The sequence below is a fragment of the Balaenoptera ricei genome, chromosome 9 (assembly GCF_028023285.1).
Source record: "Balaenoptera ricei isolate mBalRic1 chromosome 9, mBalRic1.hap2, whole genome shotgun sequence".
Lineage (NCBI taxonomy): Eukaryota > Metazoa > Chordata > Mammalia > Artiodactyla > Balaenopteridae > Balaenoptera > Balaenoptera ricei.
The window spans coordinates 75,197,069-75,224,369 of NC_082647.1; the positions used below are offsets into that span (position 1 = coordinate 75,197,069).

The window sequence follows — 27,301 nt, forward strand, 5'->3', positions numbered from 1 at the left end:
TAAGGTTAGAACATTATATTTTAGGAGGATTGGCATAGTATAAAACTTAAATTAACCCCTTTGCTTTTGTACTTTACACAGATAATCTGTTAGAACAAATATGGTAGCTTTAAAGTGTCCATATGGAAATTTTTTAAATCCTTTTTAGGAATAGAAAACATTGTAATACTCTTTTCCCCTCTCATTTTTAGGTCAGCAGCAAGGACAAGATGGAGTGAAAGTCCAACAAGCTACAATAGCTCCTGTAACCGTAGCAGTTGGAGGAATTGCTAATGCAACTATAGGTGCTGTTAGTCCTGACCAACTCACACAAGTGCATTTGCAGCAAGGCCAGCAGGCTTCTGATCAAGAGGTGCAGCCTGGCAAGAGGCTTCGAAGAGTTGCCTGTTCCTGTCCTAATTGTAGGGAAGGAGAAGGAAGGTAAATGCTCTATTGCCACCCAACTCAGTGGAGACTAGTATAATAGCTAACATGTAATGAACAATTACATGTAATCAAGGCACGTAGGGTATTAGTTAAAATCAAGCCGTTGGCTGAGTAGTTCGATCATTAGAACATCACTAGCTTTATAGCCCAAGAGTTGAGATACAATATTGTTATGAAGGGGATTAGATTGAGCTCTTCTGGGAATGGGATTTCAGTGGTCCTCTACCATGTACCTTTTACTTTCTTTTATGGTTTTCTTTCCTCATTTATTTATGTAAAATTTTAAAACAACTTTATTGATATAAAACTTACATACCATGTAATTCACTCATTTAAACTGTACATTTCAGTGGTTTTTAATATATTCACAGAGTTGTGCATCCATCACCACAGTCAATTTTAGAACTTTTTTGTTCCCCTGAAAACAAATCCTGTATTGTTTAGCTATCACTGCCTCTTCCCTCCCAGCTCTAGGTAACCACTAAACTAATTTCTGTGTATAGATTTGCCTATTCTAGACATTCATATAAATGGAATCATAAAATATGTGGGTTTTGTGACTGGTTTCATTCACTTAGCATGTTTTCAAAGTTGATCCATATTATAGCATGTGTCAGTTCTTCATTCTTTTTAATGAACAAAATAATATTCCATTGTATGGATATACAATATTTTACTTATCCATTCATCAGTTGTTGGACATTTGGAATTTTTTCCACCTGTTGGCTATTATGCTGCTACAAATATTGTTATACAAGTTTTTGTTTTTGATTTGCATTTCCCTGATGACTAATGATATAAAGTATGTTTTCGTGTGCTTACTGTTGGCCATTTGTGTATCTTTTTTTTTTTTGATTAATTAATTAATTAATTAATTTTTGGCTGCGTTGGGTCTTCATTGCTGCTCGCGGGCTTTCTCTAGTTGCGGCGCGTGGGCTTTCTCTAGTTGTGGCGAGCGGGGGCTACTCTTTGTTGCGGTGCACGGGCTTCTCATTGTGGTGGCTTCTCTTGTTGTGGAGCACAGGGTCTAAGCACGTGGGCTTCAGTAGTTGTGGCATGCGGGCTCAGTAGTTGTGGCTCGTGGGCTCTAGAGTGCAGGCTCAGTAGTTGTGGCATGCGGGCTCAGTAGTTGTGGCTCACGGGCTTAGTTGCTCTGCAGTATGTGGATCTTCCCAGACCAAGGATTGAACCCGTGTCCCCTGCATTGGCAAGTGGATTCTTAACCACTGTGCCACCAGGGAAGTCCCTGTGTGTCTTCTTTAGAGAATTGTCTATTAAGATCTTATGCCTATTTTAATTAGATTATTTGTCTTTTTATTTTTGAATTATAATAGTTCTTCATATATTCTAGATACAGGTCCCTTATCAGATTTATGATTTGAAATATTTCTTCCCGGTCTCTGAGTTGTCTTTTCACTTTCTTGATAGCGTCCTTTGAAGCACAAAAGTTTTTAATTGTGAAGTCCAGTCTTTTCTTTGGGTGCTTCTGCTTTTGGTTTCATATCTAAGAATCCATTGCCCAATCTGAGGTCACAAAGATTCCCACTTTTCTTATAAGAGTTTTATAGTTTTTGTTCTTACATTTAGGTCTTTGATCAATTTGGGGGTTAATTTTTGTAACTGGTGTGAGGTAAGGGTTCATCCAACACCATGTGTTGAAAGACCGTCCCTTCCCCATTCTTTGGATGGTTTTGGCACCCTTGTCAAAAATCAGTTGATCATAGACACATAGGTTTATTTCTAGAGTCTTCAATTCTGTTTCATTGATCTGTCTGTCTGTCTCTATGCCAATACCACACTGTCCTGTTGACTTTGGCTTTGTGGTAACTTTTGACATTGGGGAGTATGAGTCTTCCAACTCACCCAACATGAAACGGTTTTTTTTTTTTTTTTTAAATTAATTAATTAATTTATTTATTTATGGCTGTGTTGGGTCTTCGTTTCTGTGTGAGGGCTTTCTCTAGTTGAGGCGAGTGGGGGTCACTCTTCATCGCGGTGCGCAGGCCTCTCACTGTCGTGGCCTCTCCCGCTGCGGAGCACAGGCTCCAGACGCGCAGGCTCAGCAGTCGTGGCTCACGGGCTTAGTTGCTCCGCGGCATGTTGGATCCTCCCAGACCAGGGCCCGAACCCGTGTCCCCTGCATTGGCAGGCAAAGTCTTAACCACTGCACCACCAGGGAAGCCCCCTATTTTTTTTTTTTTGAAAGGGTTTTTGATTGTGTCACGTGCTTTTCTTCATCTGTTGAGATGATCATGTAGTTTTGTTTTTTAGTCTGTCAATATGGTATATTACATTAATTGATTGTTAAATGTTAAAGTACTTGTGCATTCATGGGATAAATACAACTTGGTCATGCTATGTAATTCTTTTTATATGTTGATGGATTTGTTTTTTTACTATTGTGTTGAGGATTTTTGCATCCATGTTCATGAGAGATACTGGTCTGTAGTTTTCTTACAATGCCTTTGGGTGGGCAAGGGTGTTACTGGCCTTGTAGAATGAGTTGGGAAGTCTTCTCTCCAGTTTCATTTTTTGAAAGTTTGTGAAGAACTGGTATTAATTTTTAAAATGTTTTGTGAACCTGTGAAGCTCACTGGGCTTTTCCTGTGTGTATTTTTTCGACTACTAATTCACCATCATTACTTGTTTTGAGTTCTGTCTTGTTCTGGAGTCAGCTTTGATACTTTGTATCTTTCTAAGAATTTGTTCATCTTATAGTTTTTTAAGTAATTGGTATACAATTGTTCTTGGTATTCATTTATAATCCTTTTTATTTCTGTAAGGTTGGTAGTGATATCCCTTTTTTTCATTTCTGATTCTAGTAATTTGAGTCTTCTTTTTTTTTTTTGTTAGTCTCCCTAATGGCCTGTTGGTTTTGTTGACCTTTAATCAGCCTTTGGTTCCATTGATTTTTCTCTATTATTTTTGTATTCTCTAATTCATTAGTTTCTGCTCTGTTCTTTATTATTTTCTTTCTTCTGCTTGCTTTATTTTAGATTTAATTTGCTCTGTTTTACTGTCTTAAGATGGAAGTTTAGGTTATTTAAGATCTTTTTTCCTTCCAGTTTTATTGAGATATAATTGACGTACAGCACTGTATAAGTTTAAGGTGTACAGCATAATAATATGACTTAATACATCATGAAATGATTATCATAATAAGTTTAGTGAACATCTGTCAGCTACAAAATTAAAGAAATAGAAAAACTATTTTTCCTTGTGATGAGGACTCTTAGGATTTAACTCTCTTAACAATTTTCATATATAACATACAGCAGTGTTACTTATATTTATCATGTTGTAGGTTACATTCCTAGTACTTACTTACCTTAGAACTGGAAGTTTGTATCTTCTGACTGCCTTCATCCATTTCCCCTCCTCTGGTAACCACAAATCTGATCTCTTTTTCTGTGAGTTGTTTGTTTGTTTGTTTTTGAGGTGTAACTGACCTACAACACTGTTAGTTCCTGTTACACAATATAGTGAATCACTATTTCTATACATTTCACAATGATCACAGTAAGTCTAGTTACGATATTATCACTGTACAAAATTATTACATAGTTATTGACCATATTCCCCACACTGTACATTTCATCCCCTTGACTCCTTTATTTTTTAACTGGCAGTTTGTACCTCTCAATCTCCCTCACCTTTTTTTTTTTCCTCCCTCCACACCCCTCTCCTCTGACAACCACCTGTTTGTTCTCTGTATCTATAACTGTTTCTGTTTTGTTATGTTTGTTCATTTATTTTGTTGTTTAGATTCCACATATAAGTAAAATCATTCAGTATTTGTCTTTCTCTGTCTGACTTGCTTCACTTAGCGTAATATCCTCTAGATCCATCCATGTTGTCACAAATGGCAAGATTTCATTCTTTTCTTGTGGCTGAGTAATTTTCTATTGTGTGTGTGTGTGTGCGTGTATATATACACGTGTGCGCGCACACACACACACACACACGCACCACATCTTCTTTATCCATTCAGCTATTGATGGGCATTTAGGTGGCTTCCATATCTTGACTATTGTGAATGATGATGAAGTGAACATAAGGGTGCATGTATCTTTTCTAATTAGTGTTTTCACTTTCTTTGGATAAATACCCAGGAGTGGAATTCCTGGGTCTTATATTCGTTCTATTTTTAATTTTCTGAGGAGTATCCATACTGTTTGGCGTAGCGGCTGTACCAATTTACATTCCCAACAACAGTGCACGAGGGCTCCCTTTTCTCCATATCCTTGACAACGTTTGTTATTTGTTCTCTTTTGTATACTAGCCATTCTGACAGGTTTGAGGTAAGATCTTTTTAAATATAGATATTTACAGCTGTAAGTTTCCCTCTAAGCATTACTTTATGTGTATCCCCTAAGTTTTGGTATGATGTGTTTTCATTTTCCTTCATCTCAAAATCTTTTACGATTTCCCTTTTGATTTCTTCTTTGACCCATTGGTTATTTAGGAGTATATTGTTTAATTGCTAGGTATTTGTGAATTTCCTGGTTTCCTCCTATAAATGATTTCTAGTTTTCTTCCACTGTGGTCAGAAAACTTTGTTATTTCTGTCCTTTTAAATTTATTGAGATTTGTTTCACAGCCTAGTATATGATCTGTCCTGGAGAACATTCCATGCACTCTTGAGGAGAATGCTGTTGTTGGCTGGAGTGTCCTGTGGATGTCTGTTAGGTCTTGTTCATTTACAGTGTTATTCAAGTCTTCTGCTTCCTTGTTGATCTTCTACCTAGTTGTTTTGTGGAAACATCATTGAAGATAGAGTATTGAAATCTCCAACAATTATCATTGAATTGTCTATTTCTCTCTTCATTTCTGTCAGTTTTTACTTCTGTTTTGGCACTCTCTTTTTACTCTTGTTTAAATGCATGTATGTTTCCGGATGGATTGACCCATTTATCCTTATCAAATTTCTCTCTTTATTTCTAATAACATCTTTTGTTTTAACGTTTATTTTGTCTGGTCTTAGTATAGCCACTCCAGCTTTCTTGTGGTTGTTTGCATGATACCATTTTCCATCTTTTTACTTTCCAATATCTTTGTATTTTTGTATCTTTAAATGTAAAGTGTGTCAGCTATAGACAGTACATAGTAGGATCTTGTTTTAAATCTAATCTGACAAAACCTACCTTTTTATTAGCTTATATAATCCATTTACATTGGATGTTATTATCAATATAATGAACTTATGTCTGCCATTTTACCTTTTGTTTTCTATGTCTCATGTCTTTTTCTGCTCCCCTATCCCTCCCTTACTGCTTTCTTTTGAATTAAGTTACTATCATTTTAATTTGTAATATAGCATTTTAATTTCATTAATGATGTTTTCACTGTACTTATTTCTCTGGTGCTTGCTCTAGGCCTTACAATATATATCTTAATTTATCATAATTAGTTTAAGATTTACGGTAAATTAATTCCAGTGAGTTACAGAAATGTTACTCCTATATAGGTCTGTTCCCTTGTGCTTCTTTTTATGGTATTACTGTTATACATAAGTGTTACAAACCCCACAATACTTCGTTAAAATTATTATTTTTATAAATTTATGTCTTTTAAATTTGCTATGTTAACTTTATCATTTCTGGTTCTCTTTATTTATTCCCATGAATTTGAGTTCCCATTTGGGGTCATTTCCTTATGGCTTTGCTCCCAGCCACCTCCTTTGTGCTGTTATTGGCAGATATGTTACATGTGTTGCATTTCTCTAATGTTACAGGCTTGACAATACATTTTATACATATTGTTTTATAAAATTGCTTTTTATTTTTTTATTAAACCACATTTAATTATTTTTGGCTGCTTTGGGTCTTTGCTGCTGCACATGGGCTTTCTCTAGTTGTGGCAAGCGGGGGCTACTCTTTGTTGTGGTGCATGGGCTTCTCATTGCAGTGGCTTCTCTTGTTGCGGAGCACGGGCTCTAGGCGTGTGGGCTTAAGTAGTTGTGGCACGCAGGCTCAGTAGTTGTGGTGCGCGGGCTTAGTTGCTCTGTGGCATGTGGGATCTTCCCAGACCAGGGATTGAACCCATGTCCCCCGCATTGGCAGGTGGATTCTTAACCACTGTGCCACCAGGGAAGCCCAAAATTGCTTTCTAAATCAGGTGAGAAGAAATATGCACTTACACTGTCCTTTATAATTACATAATTACCTTTGCTAGTGCGCTTTTGTTTCTTTATATATATTTGAATTACTTGCTGGTTTCACTTGCTTTCAGCTTAAAGAACTTCCTTTAGTATTTGTTGCAAAGCAAGTCTACTAGCAACACATTCTCTTAGTTTTTATCTGGGAATATCTATTTCACCTTCATTTTTGAAAGATAGCTCTGCTGGGGTATAGGATTCTTGTTTGAGGTTGTTTTGGGTTTTTTTTTTTTGTTTTTTTGTTTGTTTTTGTTTTTGTTTTGTTTTTGAGTACTTGAATATGTTTCTACTGAGAAGTCAGCCTTTAATCCTACTGGGCTTTCCCTGTAAGTGATGAGTCATGTTTCTTGCTGTTTTCAAGATTTCATCCTTGTCTTCGGGTTTCAGGATTTTTAGTGTAAAGTGTCTATTTGTAGATCTCTACATTTATCATATTTGGAGTTTGTTGAGCTTCCTGAAAGTGTAGGTTAATGTTTTTCATAAGTTTTCAGCTGTTATTTCTTTGAATATTTTTTCTGCTTCATCCCCCACTCTCCTTTTCCCTCTCGTCTCCTCTCCTCCTGGTATTCTCATTCACATGTTGGTGTTCCACATTTCTCTGACATTCTGTTTATTCTTCTTCTGTTTCTTGTTTGCTTTTTGGGTTGCATAATCTCTATTGAACTGTCTTCAATTTCACTATTTCTTCTTTCTCTTGAGTCCCTCTTGTGAATTTTTCATTTCAGTTGTACCTTTTATCTCAAGAGGTTCCAGTTGGTTCTTTAAAAAATCATTTCTACCTCTTTATTGATATTCTCTGTTTGATGTGACATTGTCATTATACCTTGCTTTACTTCTTTAATCATGATGTCCTTTAGTTCTTTGAATGTATTCATAATGGCTGCTTTGAAGTCTTGTTAAATTTGTTTGCTCTCACAGGCAATTTCTCTTGCCTGCTTTTTCTCTAGTGTATAGGTCGTTTTTTCCTTCTTTGTTTCTGGTTTTTGCATGTCTCATACTTTTTTGTTGGAAACTGGAGAAATAATATATTATAGCAACTCCTAGTACTGCCTTCTGTCCTTCTCCCACCCCTGGCTTGTTACTGTTGTTTGCTTGTTTGTTTAGTGATGAGCTGGATTATTTTAATGAAAATCCCTGCCCCCACTCCCCCCCCCCCCGCCCCCCCCAGTATGAAGCTGTTGCTCCTTAGTGGCCCTGGGATGACAGTGGTTTTGGTAAGGATTTTTTTGGCTTTTTCCCTGACCACACCCAGCTGTTAAGCTTCACTAATTGCCAGCTGATTGCTCTGTCGTTTTCAATAATACCCTGAAGCATATATTGCTCCACAGACCGATCCAATCAGAGTTTAAAAAGGCAGAACTTAGGTCTGTGCTTGAGATTTATTCTGATTCTGTAAGACTCTTACCGGCTACCTCTTTCCTCAGTTCTCTCTAGCAACCTAGCAGTCTATAGTTTAGCTTATGTCTCCAATGAATCTATGAGTCTCCTCCCAGTTGTCTTTTACAACAATCTCCACTGTCTTTAAGATCATCCTTAGGCTCAAACCTCTCCACACTTTGTTGCAAATGAAGTCAATTTCTTGGGAAGAGATTGGGAGCCTTCTGTTCTATGGTATGCTCTCCCTCTGGCCAAAATCTCTGTGTCATGGCCCTTGAACTGGGGGGTTGGGACAGTGGCACATTTCTCCCTAAGCATTCCGTGCTCTAGGAGCTGAGCACTTGGGGGCAGGAGGTCAGCAGTATCCTCAAGTTTTATTGGCTGGTCACTCCAGGGTTGGAACCTCTGATTTATGAACTACAAATGAGCTGGGTCAAGGGTCATCTGGACCCCAGTGTTTTCATCATGCCTTATCCAAGGCTGAGCCTGTGTCTCAGGGGTTGGGATTGGGTGGAAGAATGTTGCTCCCTGTCTGTCAGCCACACTCACCTGAAACTTAGCCTCAGTAACAGGTAGCTGCAGGTAGATTGAGAAATACTGATGTCCTGCCTCTCTTGGGGAGATAACCCAGCAACTGGAAGGGTGGGAGAAGAGGGAACCCTGTTGTTGATTGCACAAGTCTATAGTGTTTCTGTGTCAGGGGAGGTGGAAGGAGGAGGGAGAGACAGAGTGAGTATTGGTTCAAATACAGCAGACTCTCACTCTTCTTACCAAGTTCTGTTTGATTTTCATGAATAAATGTTTCTTTATTTGCTGTATACTCATAGGGCCATTTCCAGAGATTGTAAATGGTATTTGCTTTTTTTTGTTATCATTTGCACTGGTTTCACTGGGGAGTAGGTCCAGGGAGCTCTTCGTGCTGCTTTTGCTGGAAGTGAAACTCTGAACCTTACACTTTTGAGTAAGGATTACCATTCTTTGGTATTTTAGAGGAGAGTGTTCAAGTGTCTTGAAAAGTTTAAAGAGATTTTTTTCCCAGGGGAGGAACCTACTAGGAAATGAACATGTGAATTCCATGGCAGAACATACATTCTCTAAAATTAATGTGTTTTCATACCACTTTTGAGTTTACTACACACCGCTGTTTTTTTTTTTAATTGAAATTTTTCTGATTTTTAACTACAGTTGTGGCATCATGATTTAAAAAACCCATTTAGAAAAGCATCATTTAATTACCTTGATTCCCTTTTACTTTTCCTGAATTATAAGCTTGGTGTTTGGGAGTGTAATTAATGTTTGGTTTTGGTTTTGGTTTTTGTAGAGGCAGTAATGAACCAGGAAAAAAGAAACAACATATCTGTCATATTGAAGGATGCGGAAAAGTTTATGGCAAAACATCTCACCTACGAGCACATCTTCGCTGGCATACTGGAGAAAGACCTTTTATATGCAACTGGATGTTTTGTGGCAAAAGATTTACAAGGAGTGATGAGCTTCAGAGACATAGAAGAACCCATACAGGTTAGTTGATTTATCTTAGGACTTGTACTTGTTACTTCTTTTCTCAGTGCTTAGATGAAAATTATAGTGATAGTTTGCTATCAAATTGGGAAATATGGAAATTAAAGAGAGAAAATTCATTTTAGTGATTATATGAAAGATGTTTAAGGTCAAAATTCTTTACCTCATTTCTGAGATATATTTTATTCTACTTTTCGTAAGCTTTATCAGCATAATTACATGACTTGGAATTTATTCCATTTGCTTATCTTGCATTCTTAGCATGTTGAACTCACATATTACTTTTTGTCAGTATTTAAGTTGATGAGAAGAGAGTTGAATTATCTTATTGGTGACCTTGATTAGTTTTTTGTTTTTTTTTTTTAATTTTTATTTATTTATTTATTTATTTTTTATTTATTTATGGCTGTGTTGGGTCTTCGTTTCTGTGCAAGGGCTTTCTCTAGTTGTGGCAAGTGGGGACCACCCCTCATCGCGGTGCGCAGGCCTCTCACTATCGCGGCCTCTCCCGTTGCGGAGCACAGGCTCCAGACGTGCAGGCTCAGTAATTGTGGCTCACGGGCCCAGTTGCTCCGCGGCATGTGGAATCTTCCCAGACCAGGGCTCGAACCTGTGTCCCCTGCACCGGCAGGCAGACTCCCAACCACTGCGCCACCAGGGAAGCCCCTTGATTAGTTTTTGTTTTTTTACAATCCAAAAAATTGGCTGAAGTATCAAGAAAAGTATAACAGATACCTACCTTAACTCTCACTCAGAATTGACAGCTGTTAACATGCTATGTTATCTGTTATTTTTTAACAAAACAAATCATATAAAGTTGACATCATCTTTGTCCTCCTACCTCTCAAAGACAACAGCTACCATGAATTTCAAGTGTAAGTTTTTAGTGTAGCTTTAATACTCTTACATATTTTGTTCATGGATATATATGTGAATATTGTTTTGTGTTTTCTATGAAATTTTATGTAACTGATATATTACAGTATCATAATTTCACTTACTATGTTTTGAGATCTATCCAGGTTCATATGTATGTACATATATGTGTATGAATACATGTCTATTTCTCTTAACTGCTATGTAGTGTTCTATCACATGACTACTACACTGTATTGATCCATTTCCCACACTCTTTAGATGAGTTCAAGTTTTTTTGCTGTCACAAACTTTACTACTTTGAACATACAGTGAACATGTACAAGAAGTAGAATTATTGGATCTTAGAGAATGTGTGTGTTTGATTTTGCTAGATAACCACTAAAGAGTCTCTAAAGTGGCTGTTACCATATCTACTTCACTAGTGTTGACTGAGAGTTTCCACTTGGCTGTATGTTCACTCAGTAGCATCAGGCTTTGAAAGTTCTTGTCAGTCTAAAATGGTTTCTATTTAATTTTGTAAATTAGCATTTTTCCTGGTTATAGTGAGATAAGCATCTTTTCCTGTGTTTATTGGTCATTTATATTTTGTTTTCTTTTGATCTTTTTTGATTATTTCTTTTGATCTTTTTTGTTGTTGTTGTTTTCCTTTTTCTTACTGATTTATATATTGCAATTTTTCCCAGTATTGCTATCTTTTATCTTGGTGCTATCTTTTGTCATATGGAAGTTTTACATTTTTATTTAGTCAAATATAAGGATATGTAAATATATTCCTTTGCATTTTGCTTTTTTTTTAAATGAAATTTTCTCTTATCCCAAGGTCATAAAGTTTTTAAAAACATTTTCTTCTAATTGACTTTAAGGTTTTCTTTTTGTAAGTTTATTAGTCTAGAATTTTTTTTTTTTTTGGATGATGATGGACTAAAAAGGGGATAAAATTCTATTTTTCTTTCATGTGGAAAGCCATTTCTTGAATAGTCCAATTCTTTCTTCATTGATATTTAATGAACTTCTCTCATATGTTGATGTCCCTTTTAAGAATGGCTGATTTCTGAGTCCTTTGTTTTGTCTATTTGTCACTTCCTACAGTAATACTATGCTGTTTTAATTACCAGAAGCTTATATTAAGTCTTGATATCTGATAGGGCAATTTTCCTTTTTTTGGTATATAACACTGACCTTCTCTATTTAGAACATGTCTGGTATATATATTTGGGACTCAGTGTTTAATTATTGAATAAAGTAATAATTTGGGTAGATTTTTTGAATTAGACATTAAACTTTAACTTGTATCAGGGTACATGCAGGACAAAAGGGGAACTAGAACTGACATTTATTGATCAACTACTGAATATCAGGTGTTTCAAATATATCATCTCATTTAATTCTAACAGAAGCACTATAAACTAGAAATTGGCTCCATTTTACAGATTAGAAAATAGCCTCAGAGAAGAAATGATGGTTGCTAAATCTATTTAAAGTGATCAATAAAAATTACTTAGTTTGATATGCACACAACTTAGTAACACAGAAGAGTCTTAGTGTAATGGCTCAATCACTGAGTTAGTATTATATTAAAAATAAGAATTTTAATTTAAAAAAAGTTTTAAATACTTTCTGTATGGTATTATATTGGGGTTTCTAATGCCACCTCACCTTTCGTATTGGCAAATATGTTGTGATTAAAAATTAAGCCCATAATAATATTGATGTCTGTTTTAGAAAAATACTGTGCTGTTTATGTCAGTATGAGTGGATGCAGTATTTCTACCCTGGTTTAACAGTGGGGCAGATTAGGGAAGCCAAGAAAATTTGGAACCTCTCACATTGTGATTTCATCATTTTGTTTGAGAAACTATGAGTTTCTAAACTTCCTTTCTGTTGCACATCCATACTCATACATATAACACAAGGCAGATTTACTGAAGGATTTATATAAACTACTTCAAAAGATTAATGATTTGGAAGCATAATTTCTTTCTTCTTTTTAAATGGTCCACACCATTATTGTCTTCTAATAACCTGAATAATTCAGAATTTAATATACTTTCAGCTTACTTTCAGTGTTTCAAACATCTTGAATACATCATACACAAAATTGTTTATTTAAACATGTTATTTTGAAAAGTGTTTGGCTTAACATCAGATACTATTTTACTTTTAAAGAAGTAGTACAGGTAACTTTCATTCTAAGTTGTTCCTTAAAGTTGTTGAAAAGAAAATGAAACAAGTCTTTTGAAATAAATAAGTATTGATTAAGCATTTAATATGTTAAGTTGAAAGCCTTGGCCATTCATGGCAGGAACTGTGTTTTCTTTAATGCCCAGCCACTGCACTAAGTAGAAATTCAGTCATCATCTTACTATGAATGGACAAATGAGTTATTTTTATTCACTGCTGAAAACAGTGCAGATTTTTTTTTGTTACTTTCTGTAAAATAAATTAAAAATTTTTTTCAAAAGATACATGGATATGGTATTTAAAAATCAAATCATGAAAAAAAAATCAAATCATGTAGAAGAGCTTGGATTGTTAAGCAGACTCTTTGGCCCACTGCATCTGCTCCCTGGAGAAAATCATGTTTAATCTTTTAACTATTTTTACATTTTTATTCATCCTGTGATGGCTGTGCATACCTATATAATATGCTTATACTGATGGCCAGTAGGCACATGAAAAGCTGCTCAGTGTTGCTAATCATCAGGGAAATGCAAATCAAAACCACCTGTGAGAATGGCGATCATCAAAAAGAATACAAATAAAAAATGTTGGTGAGGACGCGGAGAAAAGGGAACCCTTGTACACTCTTGGTGGGACTGTAAATTGGTGCAGCTGCTCTGGAAGACAATATGGAGGTTTCTCAAAAAACTAGAGGTAGAACTACCATATGACCAAGCAATTCTGCTCCTGGGTATATGTTCGAAAAAAAAACAAAAACACTAATTTGAAAAGATACATGCAACCTAATGTTAATAGCAGCATGATTTACAGTTGCCTAGATATGGAAGCAACCTAAGTGTCGATCAATACATGAAGTGAAATAAGTCAGGTAGAGAAAGACAAATGCTGTATGATATCACTTATATGTGGAATCTAAAATATGCAACAAACTAGTGACTATAATTTTTTAAAAACAGACTCACAGATACAGAGAACAAACTAGTGGTTACCAGTAGGGAAAGGGAAGGGGGTAGGTACAATTTAGGGGTAGGGGATTAAGAGGTACAAACTATTAGGTATAAAATAAGCTACAGGGATATATTGTACAACATGAGGAATATAGCCAATATTTTATAGCTATAAATGAAATATAACTTTTAAAATTGTGAATCAATATATTGTGCACCTATAACTTATACAATATTACACATCAACATACTTCAATTTAAAAAAATGAACACTCAGTTGTAAACTGACAGAAATCAGCACTCCCCCCAAAATAATTTACCTGACTTTACACCATCAATGACATTGAATTTTTTCTTTAACTGTGTGCAGGCCAAATGTTGTCTCATGACTCACCACTCTGTGATACCGTATTACCATGTCTGTCCTTCAGTTTCCATCCCTTTCACCTTTTAACTTCTCTCACCTAAACTTTTACTATCTCTTCTCTTTCTCTTGATGTTAAAATGCTTACATTTTCTTTAATAACCACTGCCTCCTTTTTTTCATAGCTTAGTTCTTAAAGTTGAAAATTAGTAAATAAATAATAATTACATTAAGTAATGGACTGTGATTACCTGTCCTTTTCCTGTGTAGTTTTTGTTTTTGTTTTTGTTTTCCTGAAGTTTCAAATTGCCTTCTTCCCCTTTGCATTGGTTAACTTTATTACCTCCTCTTGTTATTTTAACTTTTCAAGAAAAGTATCAACTCCATCAGGTTTCTCCTTATTCCTGGAGTACTCCAGCTTTCCGATCAAACACTGATTGATTCCTGTCTAGGGCTGCTGCACAGCTGTAATCCTGAGACTTTTCTTCCCTGCTCTATTGGTTTGGATCCAGTGTTCTCAAGATCTCACATCTTCAGCTTTCTCAGTTTATTCCCTTGGTTTCTGGAAAACATTCTGAAATGCTTCCTACAAAAAGGCATACAGAAGTAAATTTGTTTGAAAATACCTTTATTTTGCTTTTCCACTTAATTGATAGTTTGGCTAATACAGAATTCTAGGTTGAAAATTATATTCATTTGAAACATTAATGGCACTGCTGTGTTGTCTTCTTGCATCTGTTTTACTAATAAGTTCATTGTTCCTCTTCTCATATCTTTTTGTAGGTGACCTAATTTTACCCCTTCAGCTTTAGGGAACTTATTTATTTTATTTATTTATAACTCTTTTATTTTGAAGTAATTTTATACTTACAGAGGAGTTGCAAAGATAATATAGAGAGTTCTCAAATACCCTTCACCCAGCTTCCTCTATAACTAATGTCTTCCATAACACAATGTTAAGAAATTAACATTGGTACAATACTATCAGTTAAACTACAGGCTTCCCTACAAATATACTTTTTCTATTCCAGGATTCAGTCCAGAGTACCACATTGCATTTATTTGTCATGACTCTTTAGTCTCCTGCAGTCTGTGAAATTTCCTCTTTTTGTTTCCTGGTCTTGTCATACCTTGACACTTAAAGGTTAAGTATCTTGTAGAATATCCCTCAATTTGGGTTTGTCTGATATTATCTCATGATTACATTGAGGTTATGAATTGTTGCTGGGACGAATATCACAGACATTATTATCCTTCTAATCGCATCATATCAGGGAGTACATGATGTCAGTATGTCTTATTATTGGTGATGTTAACCTTGATGAATTAGTTAAGATAATGTTTGCCAGGTATCTCCACTGTGAAGTTTTTCTTTTTTCCTTTCCATATTTTGTTTATTAGAAGCAACTGACTAAGTCCATTCAATATTCAAGAGGAAGTGAATTAAGCTCCACCTCCTAGAGGGAGGAGTATCAAAGAATTTGTGGACTTTAACACAACCACAGTAATTAGTAAATATTTTAGAGATTTTTTGAGTCTGCACAAATGTTCTCTTTCTCTTTAAAGAAAACACTATTTTCACTTTTAGCATTCCTCATTGTATCTTTTTTTTTCCTGAATATCCATAATTATAATGGGTATTTTAATATAGTTTCTGAGGAAATAAAAACCACAATATTTGTTAGCATACGAAAGCTTAGGAAAGAGTTGATAAAATATCTCTCTGAAACAACTACAGAATCATTTCTTTCACCAAAAAATGAACAGACTTTTAATCATGTACAGTCAAACGTAACGGGAAACAGATTATATTCAGCTACAAGTAACAGAAAGCACCCATACTTTTCCTGATATGAGGAAGGGGCTTATTCTCACATAGAAGGAGAGGGTCAAGGCAGCCACTGCACAGTGCAGCAAACTCCCATGTCCTTGTTTATCGCTGCACCATTGTGAATGTCATGGTGAATCAGGAAAACATACTAACAATGTTAACAGCAAAAGGTGTTTCCTACACAAATTAGACATGATGAAGCTATAAATCTACAGAAGGGTAATCTGACAAAACTCCCAACCATGAAATTCTGAATTATTTTCCAAGTGGACACAGGAGACCTCACAGAAAAATTCAAACTCTGACAGATTTTGATGTAGAATTGTAAAGACATCAGAGGAAAACTACACTTCTGATAATAGGAATCAAACAGCTGGTGGTGGTTTTGAGGATACTCTTGAATACAAAGGCACAGAATCTGGAAAATAGGATGAAAGGTGGTGTCCTCGAACCTTCTATGTATCTGTCTCTCTCCCAGCATGGTGGCTCCAAAATCTGAAGTATGCCTTCTCATCTGCCTTTAAATTGCACACAGGTGACGCTATTGGTGAATTCTAACATGGAACCACAAAGGGGATAGATTGTGGAAAATGTAGGTCCTAATATTACTCATAGGCAGGATATCTCCAACTCTAGATTTTTTTGTCCTGTCACAAGCCTCTCTTCTTCAAAGTCTATTCACCAAACACCAGTCAGAAGGAATGAAGAAGCAAATGGAAAAACATAATTTATGTGAATGTACACCCTTTGACAACCTGGCCATACAGAAAAAATTATTCCAAGTATTTAATAGTAGGGAAAATGGAAAAAGTCTCCTGTACTCACCACTCCTCCAAAAAGATCTTTCTGTAATAAAGGTACAGTATATATAATAGATTAAGGATATCTGAGAACTGCCACCCAAGGCCAGTAGGAAAATCCCAACAAATACCAAGCCTAATTGCATATTAGAACTACACTTTATGGGGATATATGTATATGTACAGCCTATTCACCTTGTCACAAAGCAGAAACCAACACACCACTGCAAAGCAACCACACTCCAACAAAGATGTCAAAAAAAAAAAAGAAGTACACTTCAACCACCCATAGGTCCAACAGACTTAAAATTGGAAAGAGAAAATATCATCTGATTAAAGGAAAAATTGCTCTCTTTTAACCTTATGAACTATTATTAAAAGATGACTTCCAGAATTACCTCACCTAAATATTCATTTTTGAAGGTAACTAGTACAAATCCAATGTCAAGAAAGGTACTTTCATAAAGATCCTTAGTAAACACACATATTTATAAACTTTTATAACAAGTCTTTTATATTGAAGATTTTCTAAAACATTATTCTTGGATTACTTTCCAACAAGTTACCTCATGTTACTGACATTTATATTTGTTTCTCATGAGACTTTTCACATACAAGTATGTGGGCCCACTGAAGTCTTTCCTAGGCTTTTTAAAAACTAGATTTATTATCTAGTGAACCCTTTCATGCTTTTGCAAAGTAGAGAGATCAGAGAAGGTTTTCCCACATTCTTCATATTTACATGGTTTCTCTGTAGTATGCATGTGTCTCTGAATGCCTAAGATAGAAATGTAGGCTTTCCCACATTCCTACATTCATAAGGCTGCTCTCCAGCATGAGTTCTTTCATGCACTTGAACATAAGTGGAAGCAAAAGTTTTTCCACTTATTTTACAGCCATAGGGTTTTTCTAGTATGAGTTCTTTCATGTTTTTGAAGAGAACTGGAAAAACGAAATGCTTTAGAACATATTTTACACACACACGGTTTCTCACCAGTGTGAGTCCTTTCACGTGTTTGAAGAAAACTGGGAATAATAAATGCTTTCCCGCGTTCTACACATTTATATGGTTTCTCTCCAGTGTGAATTCTTTTCATGCACTTGAGCATAAGTGGAACTGAAGGTTTTCCCACATATTTTACATTCATAGGGTTTTTCTCCAGTATGGGTTTTTTCATGTTTTCGAAGATATCTGGGAATACTAAATGCTTTAGAACATGTTTTACACACATATGGTTTCTCTCTAGTGAGTCTTTTCATGTATGTGAAGAGAACTGGGATTATTGAATGCTTTCCCACGTTCTTCACATTTATATGGTTTCTCTCCAGTGTGCAGTCTCTTGTGTCTTCAAATGCCTGAGGGACAAACGAAGGCTTTCCCACATTCCTGACATTGATAGGGTTTCTGTCCAGTGTGAGCTCTTTCATGCACTTGAACGTAAGTGGAAGCGAAGGATTTCCCACATACTTTACATTCATAGGGTTTTTCTCCAGTATGCGTTCTTTGATGTTCTTGAAGCTATCTGGGAATACTAAATGCTTTACAATATGTTTTATACACATACGGTTTCTCTCCCCTGTGACTCCTTTTATGTATTTGAAGAGAACTGGGGTTAATGAATGCTTCCTCACATTCCTTACATTCATAGGGTTTTTCTCCAGTGTTGATCTCTTTCGTGTTTTTGGAAACCTTTTTGAGAACATAAACCTTTACCCCATTGCTTATATTCATAGGGCTACTCTCCAGAGTGAACTCTTTCATGTGTTTGGAAACCTTGATGATTACTGAAACTTTTTCCACATTGCTGGAATTCATACAGTTTTTATCCTGTGTGAGTTCTTTTGTGCCTCTGTAAGGAACTGTAATATTTGTAAACTTCCCCACTTTCCTTACATTTATATGTATTATACAGCCCCGATCATATTTTTTTTAAATCTTGAGGTTTGTGTTCAATGTGACATTTCATGTGTCTATTAAGAGATGAATGATGCATGAAGACTTTTCCACATACACTGCATTCACATGGTTTTAATCCAGGAGTTTTCTTGTTCTGATCGAGAGGTGGAGTAAGGTTGAAGTTTCCTCCACGTGGACTACTGTCTTTATGCTCAGAGAATCTCACTGTCATATGATTTCTTGGTTTTCCCCCATGGTTTTTGTACTGCTCTTCAATGTCATCATCATTCCATTTTGTTCCTGCTGAGGCCAGGTTTCTGAAGGTTTCCTGCATTACATCTCTGTAGAGTTTCTTCTGTGTAGGATTCAGTAGAGCCCACTCCTCCAGGATGAAGTTCACAGCCACATCCTCAAAGGTCACTGAGTCCATATCCAGCTCTTCTGGGTGTCCCCAAGTCCCTCCTACACCTCCTGCGACCAGTGCAGAAACGACTGGGACCATTAAGGGCGGGGGACGCTTGATATCGTCCGTGGGATGTCAGAGTCCGTGGGATGTCAGAGTCCGTGGCGACTTTCTTGCTGGTGTGGTGCATCGCCCCGCCCACCTGTATCTTGCCTGCAGATGCAATGTGATGTTCTGTGTGATGTTACTGTGATGTACTAAAGGTCATTTTCTGTTTCCCTCACTGTTTGTACAATTTTTAGTTGTGACTCTTACATAAGGAAGATCGATCTATACCTTCTTCCCCAATTATTTGTTTATTCAGACATTTATTTTTACCACTATGGTATGGATTCATGAGTATTTATTTATAGAGTTATGATCCAATCCCGTTACATGCAAATCTCAGAGATATTCCGGGTTTGGTTCCAGACCACCTCGATGAAGTGTGAATATCTCAGTAAAGCCAGTCACACGAATTTTTTGGTTTCCCAGTGCATGTAAAAGTTAGGTTTACACTATACTGTAGTCTGTTAAGTGTACAGTAGCATTACATCTAAAAAAATAATATACATACCTTAATTAAAAAATACTTTATTACCAAAAAAATGTTAATCATCATCTGAGCCTTCAGTGAGTTGTAACATCAAAGCTCAGTGATCACAGATCAGCGTAACAAATATAAAATAATGGAAAAGTTTGAAATATTGTGAGAATTACCAAAATGTGACACAAAGACATGAAGTGAGCAGACGCTGTTGGAAAAACGGTGCTGATAGACTTGCTGGATGCAGTTTTGCCACAAACCTTCAATTTGTAAAAAACAATATTTGCAGAGCACAGTAAAGCAAAGTATGATAAAACCAGGTATTCCTATATTCCGTATCTTGCTCACTTTGTTCTATTTTTGGCCATTGAAAGTTGTTTCAGATTGCCTCCTCTGTCCTTTTGACATGCCCTCATCCTGTGTTTTATAACTGTAAGAGCTTTCTTTTAATCTTTGGTATTCTATTAGTTTCATAATTATGTATGTAAGCATAGGTTTTCATTTATGGTGCAGTTCTAGTTGGACTCTTCAACTCTGGGTCCTCCCTCGCCACCCCACACCCAATCTCTCATTCTCCCCCCCCCCCTTTTTTTTAATTGTTTTTTTAAAATTATTTATTTATTTATTTTTGGCTGCATTGTGGCTTGCAGGCTCTAGAGCTCAGGCTCAGTAGTTGTGGCACACGGGCTTAGTTGCTCCATGGCATGTGGGATCTTCCCGGACCAGGGCTCGCCATTGGCAGGCAGATTCTTAACTAGTGCGCCGCCAGGGAAGTCGCTCATTTTCCCCTTTTTAGTTTTTGTTCCTTTGGGATTCTTACTAGATGTATGTTGGACTCCCTATGTTGATTTTTTTTTTTTTTTACAGCTTTTTTCTTTTTTGTCTTTTTACCTTTTTCTTATATTTTCAATGAGATTCCTTAACTTTAGCTTCAAATATTTCTATTGAATTGTTTTTTAATTTCCAAGAGTGCTTTTTATTGTTTCTTTTTTTATTGCATCTTCTTCTTCTTGTATAAATGCAGGAGCTTACTGGAAGTCTCTTATTTCCTCCAGGGTCTTTTTTTTTTTTGTCTGTATCTATTTTCTGAGGTTGTAGGTTTACCTGCACTGTCCAGTGATCCCTGGCTTTTGTTCAAATAGATGATGATGATGATGATGATGATGATGATGATGATGAAGATGATGATTGATGAATACGTTTAAGTATAAGATTGTGAAATCATTATGAGCTGGTGGCTTTCTTTTTAGGAAATTGGATAGGAGCGCTGTGTGTTATATTGGAAGATACCTAATTATCAATATATAGTAATACAGTGTGGGATCACATTTCTTTAGATACAAATTCTCAAATATTTTGCCCGAATTTTTTGATAGTAGGGCTAATATTCCATGTATAGGCTTCAATTTACTGTTTTTTGTTCCATGTCTCCCTCCCATTATTTTGAGTTCCGGACTTCTACAGAGTTCTGCAAAAGAGAGATTGGCTCTCTTCTAGAATATATCCTCTTCCTTGATAATCTCTATCCTAATTTGAAGAAATTTGTTACAATCAAATTTGTATAACAATGCATAACACAAGTGAGTTTCACAGGATTTTTTTCCCTCTTTGTTCTCCCAGCGTTGGCTCTGTGGGCACTGAATAGCAGGTGTAGGCAGCAAACACTCTAGGAGAAACCATGTATATCTGTCAAGAGAACTGAGAAAAGGGGCCCTGTACTCCAAGGGCAGCCCTGCTTGTAAGTTGCACTGTAGTAGTGGCAGCATAAGCAACTAAAAACTTGAGAAAATACCCTCTCTGGTTAGAGGGACCAGGAAATACTGAGCCCTTGTTTTCCAGCAAATGTGAGGGGAATCACTTATTTTTCTCTCTTGTCATTTCACTCTGAAGGCAATGCCAGTCATAATGTATGTGCAGGACAATAAACGAAGCCTCAAGAATTCTGGCTTTCTGGCCAGAGAAACCAGGAAAAGGGACACTGGGGGTTGGAGAGTATGAGGGAAAGTTTGGAGAGGTCTGTAAAAGGTGATCCTCAATTTTGTGAATGGAACAAAGTAAGTTCTGGACTCACCCTCACCTCTGCACATGCACAGAACAGCCCCAAAGAACCATAGCAGGGGCCTCAGAGACTGAACTGTCTTACAAACCATCACCTAATTCCTAGCATGTGCTGGGCAGACCCAAAGAGCATAATAAGATCTTTGAAAATAAATTAATATTGGAACTACTGACCAAAGAAGGCAAGATAGAACTTTTCATGTGAACTGAAATGTGTATCTGCTTCAAAGCAGATATTATAACCATCATCCATGGAGTAAAGGTAAGCATGCTTACAATAAAAGGAAAGGCAGAAGTTCTCAGCAGCAAAATGTGGCAGAGTTGGACAGCCACATGCAAAAAAGAAACTTTGACCTGCATACCTCACATGTTTTATAAAACTAACTCAAAATCACTCAGATCTAAATCTAAACCTAAAACTGTAAAACCTTTTAAATGTAGGATAAAATCTTTGTGGCCTGAGGTTAGACCAACGTTTTTAATACAACATCAGAAGTACAATCCATAAAAGAAAAATTGATAAACTGGATTTCATAAAAACTAAAAACTTTTGCTCTGTGAAAAAATTCTGAAAACACCAGACACACACTGGAAGGAAATATTTGAAAATCATACATCTGACAACGTACTTTTATCTAGAATATATAAAGAATTCTCAAACCTCAACAGTATGTGAACAACAGTACACTTTTTAAAAATTGGCCAAGGATCTGGACACTTCACTAAACAGATTATACATGTGGCAAATAAGCACATGAAAAGATGTTTAGGGCTTCCCTGGTGGCGCAGTGGTTGAGAATCCGCCTGCCAATGCAGGGGACACGGGTTCGAGCCCTGGTCTGGGAAGATCCCACATGCCGTGGAGCAACTAGGCCTGTGAGCCACAACTACTGAGCCTGCGCGTCTGGAGCCTGTGCTCCGCAACAAGAGAGGCCGCGATAGAGGCCCGTGCACCGTGATGAAGAGTGGCCCCCGGTTGCCGCAACTGGAGAAAGCCCTCGCACAGAAACGAAGACCCAACACAGCCAAAAATAAATAAATAAATAAATAAATTAAAAAGATGTTCAACATCTTTTATTTGGGGGAATGCAAGTTAATACCACAACAGTATACCTGTATACACCTATTAGAATGGCTAAAATAAAAAACAAGAACACCAAAGCCCTGGCAATTAGAAGTACCGGGGAGATTGCAGAGCAACTGGAATTTCCTTGCTGGTGGGAATGCAAAATGACACAGCACCTTTGGAACACATTTGGGAATTTTCTTATAAAAGTTAAACATACACTTAACCATATGACCTTGCATCCACTCCCAAGTATTCACCCCAGCTTTGAATATATATGGCAGATTTATTTATAATCACCCAAACTGGAAACACCCCAAGTGTCCTTCAACTGGTGAATGGATGAAATATTGTGGTATATCCATACATTGGAGTACTCCTCCCCAGCGTAGAGGAATGAATTATTAATACACACAACCACATGGATGAAGTTCAGATGCATTATGCTAAGTGAAAGCATCCAGCATCAAAAGGCTACCTATTGAATGATTCCATTTGTATGATGTAATAGAAAAATCAAAACTATACAAAAGGTGAACAGATCAGTGTTTTCTAGTGTGTGATGGAGGAGGGAGTTTGACTGAAGAGACATCATGAAGGAATTTTTGGAAGTGACAGCAGTTCTTCTACATTTGAATTTTGGGGATAGCTACATGACTTAATGCATTTATCAAAACTCATAGAACTATGTAGCAGAAAGAATGAATTTTACTGTGTGTAAATTAAAGCATTTTCAGAAGTGTGAGACAACTCTTATCTTTACGAAATTGCAGTCTAAAAAGGGAGAGAGATTTTCTAGTTTATTTTTATTTTAACAATCCAAAGAATTTCTTGCTCAGCCTCATGCATATGCCTCAATGTCATGCAACATGTCTCTTTATCAAGAATGATAGGAGTTAGAGCCAGAGGGACTCCTGAAAATGATTTTCTGCAATTCCATCATTTTATAAATAAGGACTAAACTTAAGTCTTAAGAGGTTGATTGACTTCTTTATCAAGGCCTCAAACTTAGTTCCTTGAGCCAAGTTGAGTTATTTAGTAATGGGGAAGAATGAGCCATGGAAGCAGTAGAGTAAACAAATTCAGACAGGCAATAACAGTAGTCGTTAACATATCTGATCCCCTTCAGTGTTCTGGGTTTCTAAATGCTTTTTTAAAATCCATTTTCTCATTTTATCCTTAGAGCAATAACATGAAATAGGTATTTCTGTTATTCCCAGCTAAAAATGAAGAAACCAAGAATTGGAGAGAGAAGTTGCCTAAAATTATATGACTGGGAGGTGGAGCAGAGTCACCTGGACTAGAATCTAATTCATACAAGAAAGAAAGTATGATATGTCAGAACCTACAAGCAGTTCAGTGTTTGGGAACCATGATATTTGTGGCAATAGATAAAACAGAAAAGGTAGGCAGAGGTCAGTGGATGTTATGTACTATTTGATTTTGTTTTTTTCTGCAGCCATAGGAAATGAGGAACCATTGAAAGTTTTCAACAGATAATCAGGTGGTCACCTTTTTCTTTTAGACCATTTAGTATTTGTATGGAGGATAAATTTATAGGGAATAATTTTGAGACCAATCATCAAAGACAGTAAGGACTTTTGGTAAGATACCAACTAAAACAGAAGTTGTAGGGTATATTTGGGACCAGTTTAAGAGATGTTTGTGTAATAAAATTGACAGGACTTGGTGATTAATTAGATGTGAGAAAAGAGATGAAAGGTACCAATGATGACTACTACCAGTTGAAATGGAGAATACGGGAAAGGGATAGGTATAATGTAGAATTGTGTATCTCCCTTCAATTCTGTCGATTTTGCTTCTTATGGTTTGGGGCTCTGTTGTTAGGTACATATATGTTTCTAATTGTTATATCTTCTTGGTGGAGTGACACTTTTATTGTTATAAAGTATCCTTCCTTGTCTCTAGTAGTAATTTTTATCTTATTGTTCTAGTATTAATGTAGCCATTCCGACTCTCTATTTGCACAATATATCAGTTTTCTGTCCTTTTACTTTTAGCCTATTCCTGTCTTTGAATTTAAAGTGAGCCTCTGCTAGAAAGCCTATAGTTGTATCATGTTTTTTCTTAATCCATTCTGTCAATTTCTGCCTTTTGATTGGAGCGTAAATTTAATACATTCATGTTTAATGCAATTACTGCTAAGGACTTCTGCCATTTTGATATTTGTTTTCTATTTGTCTTCATGTCTTTTATCTTTTTTGTTCCTGTGTTTCTCCATTATTGACAGTTTGTGTTAAACAAATATTGCTTATGTGTTATTTTAATTACCTTGTAATTTCTTTTAATATATGTATGTGTATGTATATATGTGTACATATATATATTTATATATAACATATATATACATATGTATGTATGTATTTTTTTTAAGTTATTTTCTTAGTGGTTGCCTGCTTTGGGGATTGCAGTTCACATCTTGTAACAGTCTAGTTTGGATTAATACCAACTTTATTTCAATAGCATGCAAAAGCTTTTCTCCTACATAGCTCTGCCTCCACTTCTGCTGTTTTTTTTACTAATTACATCTTTGTATATTGTACCCATCAACACAGATTTGTAATTACTGTTTTATGCAGTTTTGTTTTAAACTAGATAGGGGAAAAATGAGTAAAAAATACTGTCTTTTATATTTATCTATGTAGTTACTTTACCTGGTGTTCTTTATTTCTTCATGTGTATTCCAGTTATCATCTAGTGTCTTTTCATTTCAGCCTGAAGGACTCCCTTTAGTATTTCTTATAGGTGCAGATCTGCTAGTGACAGATTCCTTCAGTTTTTATTAATCTGGGAACATCTTAATTTCTCCTTATTTTTGAAAGATAGTTTTTCTGTATATAGAATTCTTGATTGACAGGTTTTTTCCTTTTATCTCTTTGAATATATCATCCCATTGCTTTCACACCTCCATGATCTCTGATGAAAAAAATCAGCTTTTTTCTTAATGATGATCCCTTGTAGATGATGAGTCACTTCCCTCTTGATGCCTTCTAGAGTCTGTCTTTGTTTTTCACTTTAAACAGTTTGATTATTGTGTCTCCGTGTGAATTTCTTTTCATTTAACCTACTTGAAGTTAACTGAGCTTCTTCAATGTGTATATTAATGTTTTTCATCAAATTTAGGGAGTTTTCAGCCATCATTTCTTCAAATATTCTTTCTTTTAAAAACCTAGGACCAATAAATCTCTCCCTCTTTGCTGAGAAGGCTTTGTGTGCATGTTGGGGCCCCCATCAACACTCAGTCAGACAGTTGACAATGCTACCATAGCCTTCACTTTCTGCTTTTGCAGAGCCTCAAAGGATAGGCATAAGTGAGAGTTTGGTTCTTCTCAGCCCTTTCCTGAGTAGACTCACAGCCCTAAGCATGTATGTGGCCTTTTAGATTCCAAGGAGTATGTCAACTTTTTCTTTTAAGCTTTTTGTTTAGTCTGTTTATTGTTTGGCCCAAGTATTATTCATTGTTTTGGACATCCATGAAGTTAAAACACTTTCCTATAATTGTTTTAGACAAACACATGCCCTTCTCTACCCCTGGAAGAAGACTTTTTGCATTGGGGTACTTCCAAGGAAAGTTAAATACAAAAGTATTTTAAGTGGGGTCCTCCAAAGAAACAATGATGATTCTTTGGGAAAGAAGTTTTGAAAGGGCTCCAGCTCTGTTCTGTTCCCTCTGGTGACTACCAGGCTGCTGGGGAGTAGAAAATGGAACTAGGCAAGTTAAAACACCACAAAACTTGCTCTTCTTACCAAGATTCAGCCATTTTCTTTATTAAACACTCCCTGAGTTACTGGAAGCCTTGATTAATTTCCAGAGTCTGAAAGGGTTGATTTGATTGTTTTCTCCCAGTTTCTGATTCCTTTCACAGAGGAGTGGATTCTTGGAGATCACCATGTTTACTGACATTACCTCTTTCATAGTTTGGGGGACTTTTCCCCTTTATTTCTGAGAATTATAAGGACTGGAAAGTTAATGAGTTCTGTTTGTGACATTTTGAGTGATGATGCTTTCTATGGCACATCTTGGAGATGTTAAATTCATAGTTTAGGAATCTGGATCTTGATGTACCCATCCATTTATAGATGATAGTTAAAACCATTAGAGTAGATAAGATTGCCTTTTGAAAAAGTGTTTATAATGAAATGACCAAAGGGCTTCTATATTTGAGTAGATAATTGCTGAAGGAAGAAATGAAAAATTACTCATGATGCACATTTGATATCTACAAATTTATGGTCTCAAATCTCAGCCAGTCTCTCAGAACAGCCTATCAATCTTATTCTTTTTTTCAGCTTCCTCATTACCTTAGCAATTACCTAAACCTCCTTAAGTCTTCTTCTTAATTCCCTTGTCACTCCCAGTTAACTTCCCCTTACTCTGTCTTCTCCTTCAAGAAAATTTAAGCCACATAACTTCTCTCAAATTATCATTCCTCCCCCTTTTAATTTGCTTTTATCCACAGGTAATGATAGAGGAGAATTGAGTGTACTTATGAAAATATTCATTTAGATATTCTAGGCTGAGTAGGTAAGGGAGAGTGTCCAGGAGGTACTGTTAGGTCCCTCCTGATAGACATTGGAGGGATCCAGGGACTACAAGTTTCTCAGTTTGAATAATGAGGTTTTTTAGAACAAATCAAAATATGATTTCTGTAGAGTGAGTTACATATAAAAGTCTGGTAAGAAATTGTATATGTGCTACAAATGGACGTTTAGTTGAAGTTATTCATTGAGCAAAGGGTGTGTCTTTTACTTAGCTGTAACAAATGCCAGACATTTAAAAATGTCCC

The 27,301-nt window shown here is 36.1% G+C and overlaps 1 protein-coding gene across 2 annotated transcripts in view; it reads left to right on the top strand.

The window, feature by feature from the left end:
- SP4 (Sp4 transcription factor) overlaps nucleotides 1-27,301 on the top strand; it is a 73,533-nt gene that overhangs the window by 38,486 nt on the left and 7,746 nt on the right. For both annotated transcript variants that reach the window (XR_009505070.1, XM_059933973.1), the window contains exons 4-5: nucleotides 192-420; nucleotides 9,282-9,481. Coding sequence is in view for 1 of the 2 variants with exons in the window: in XM_059933973.1 (XP_059789956.1) it covers nucleotides 192-420; nucleotides 9,282-9,481 (429 nt within the window). In the remaining variant the exon portion in view is untranslated. The remainder of the gene's footprint in view (nucleotides 1-191; nucleotides 421-9,281; nucleotides 9,482-27,301) is intronic.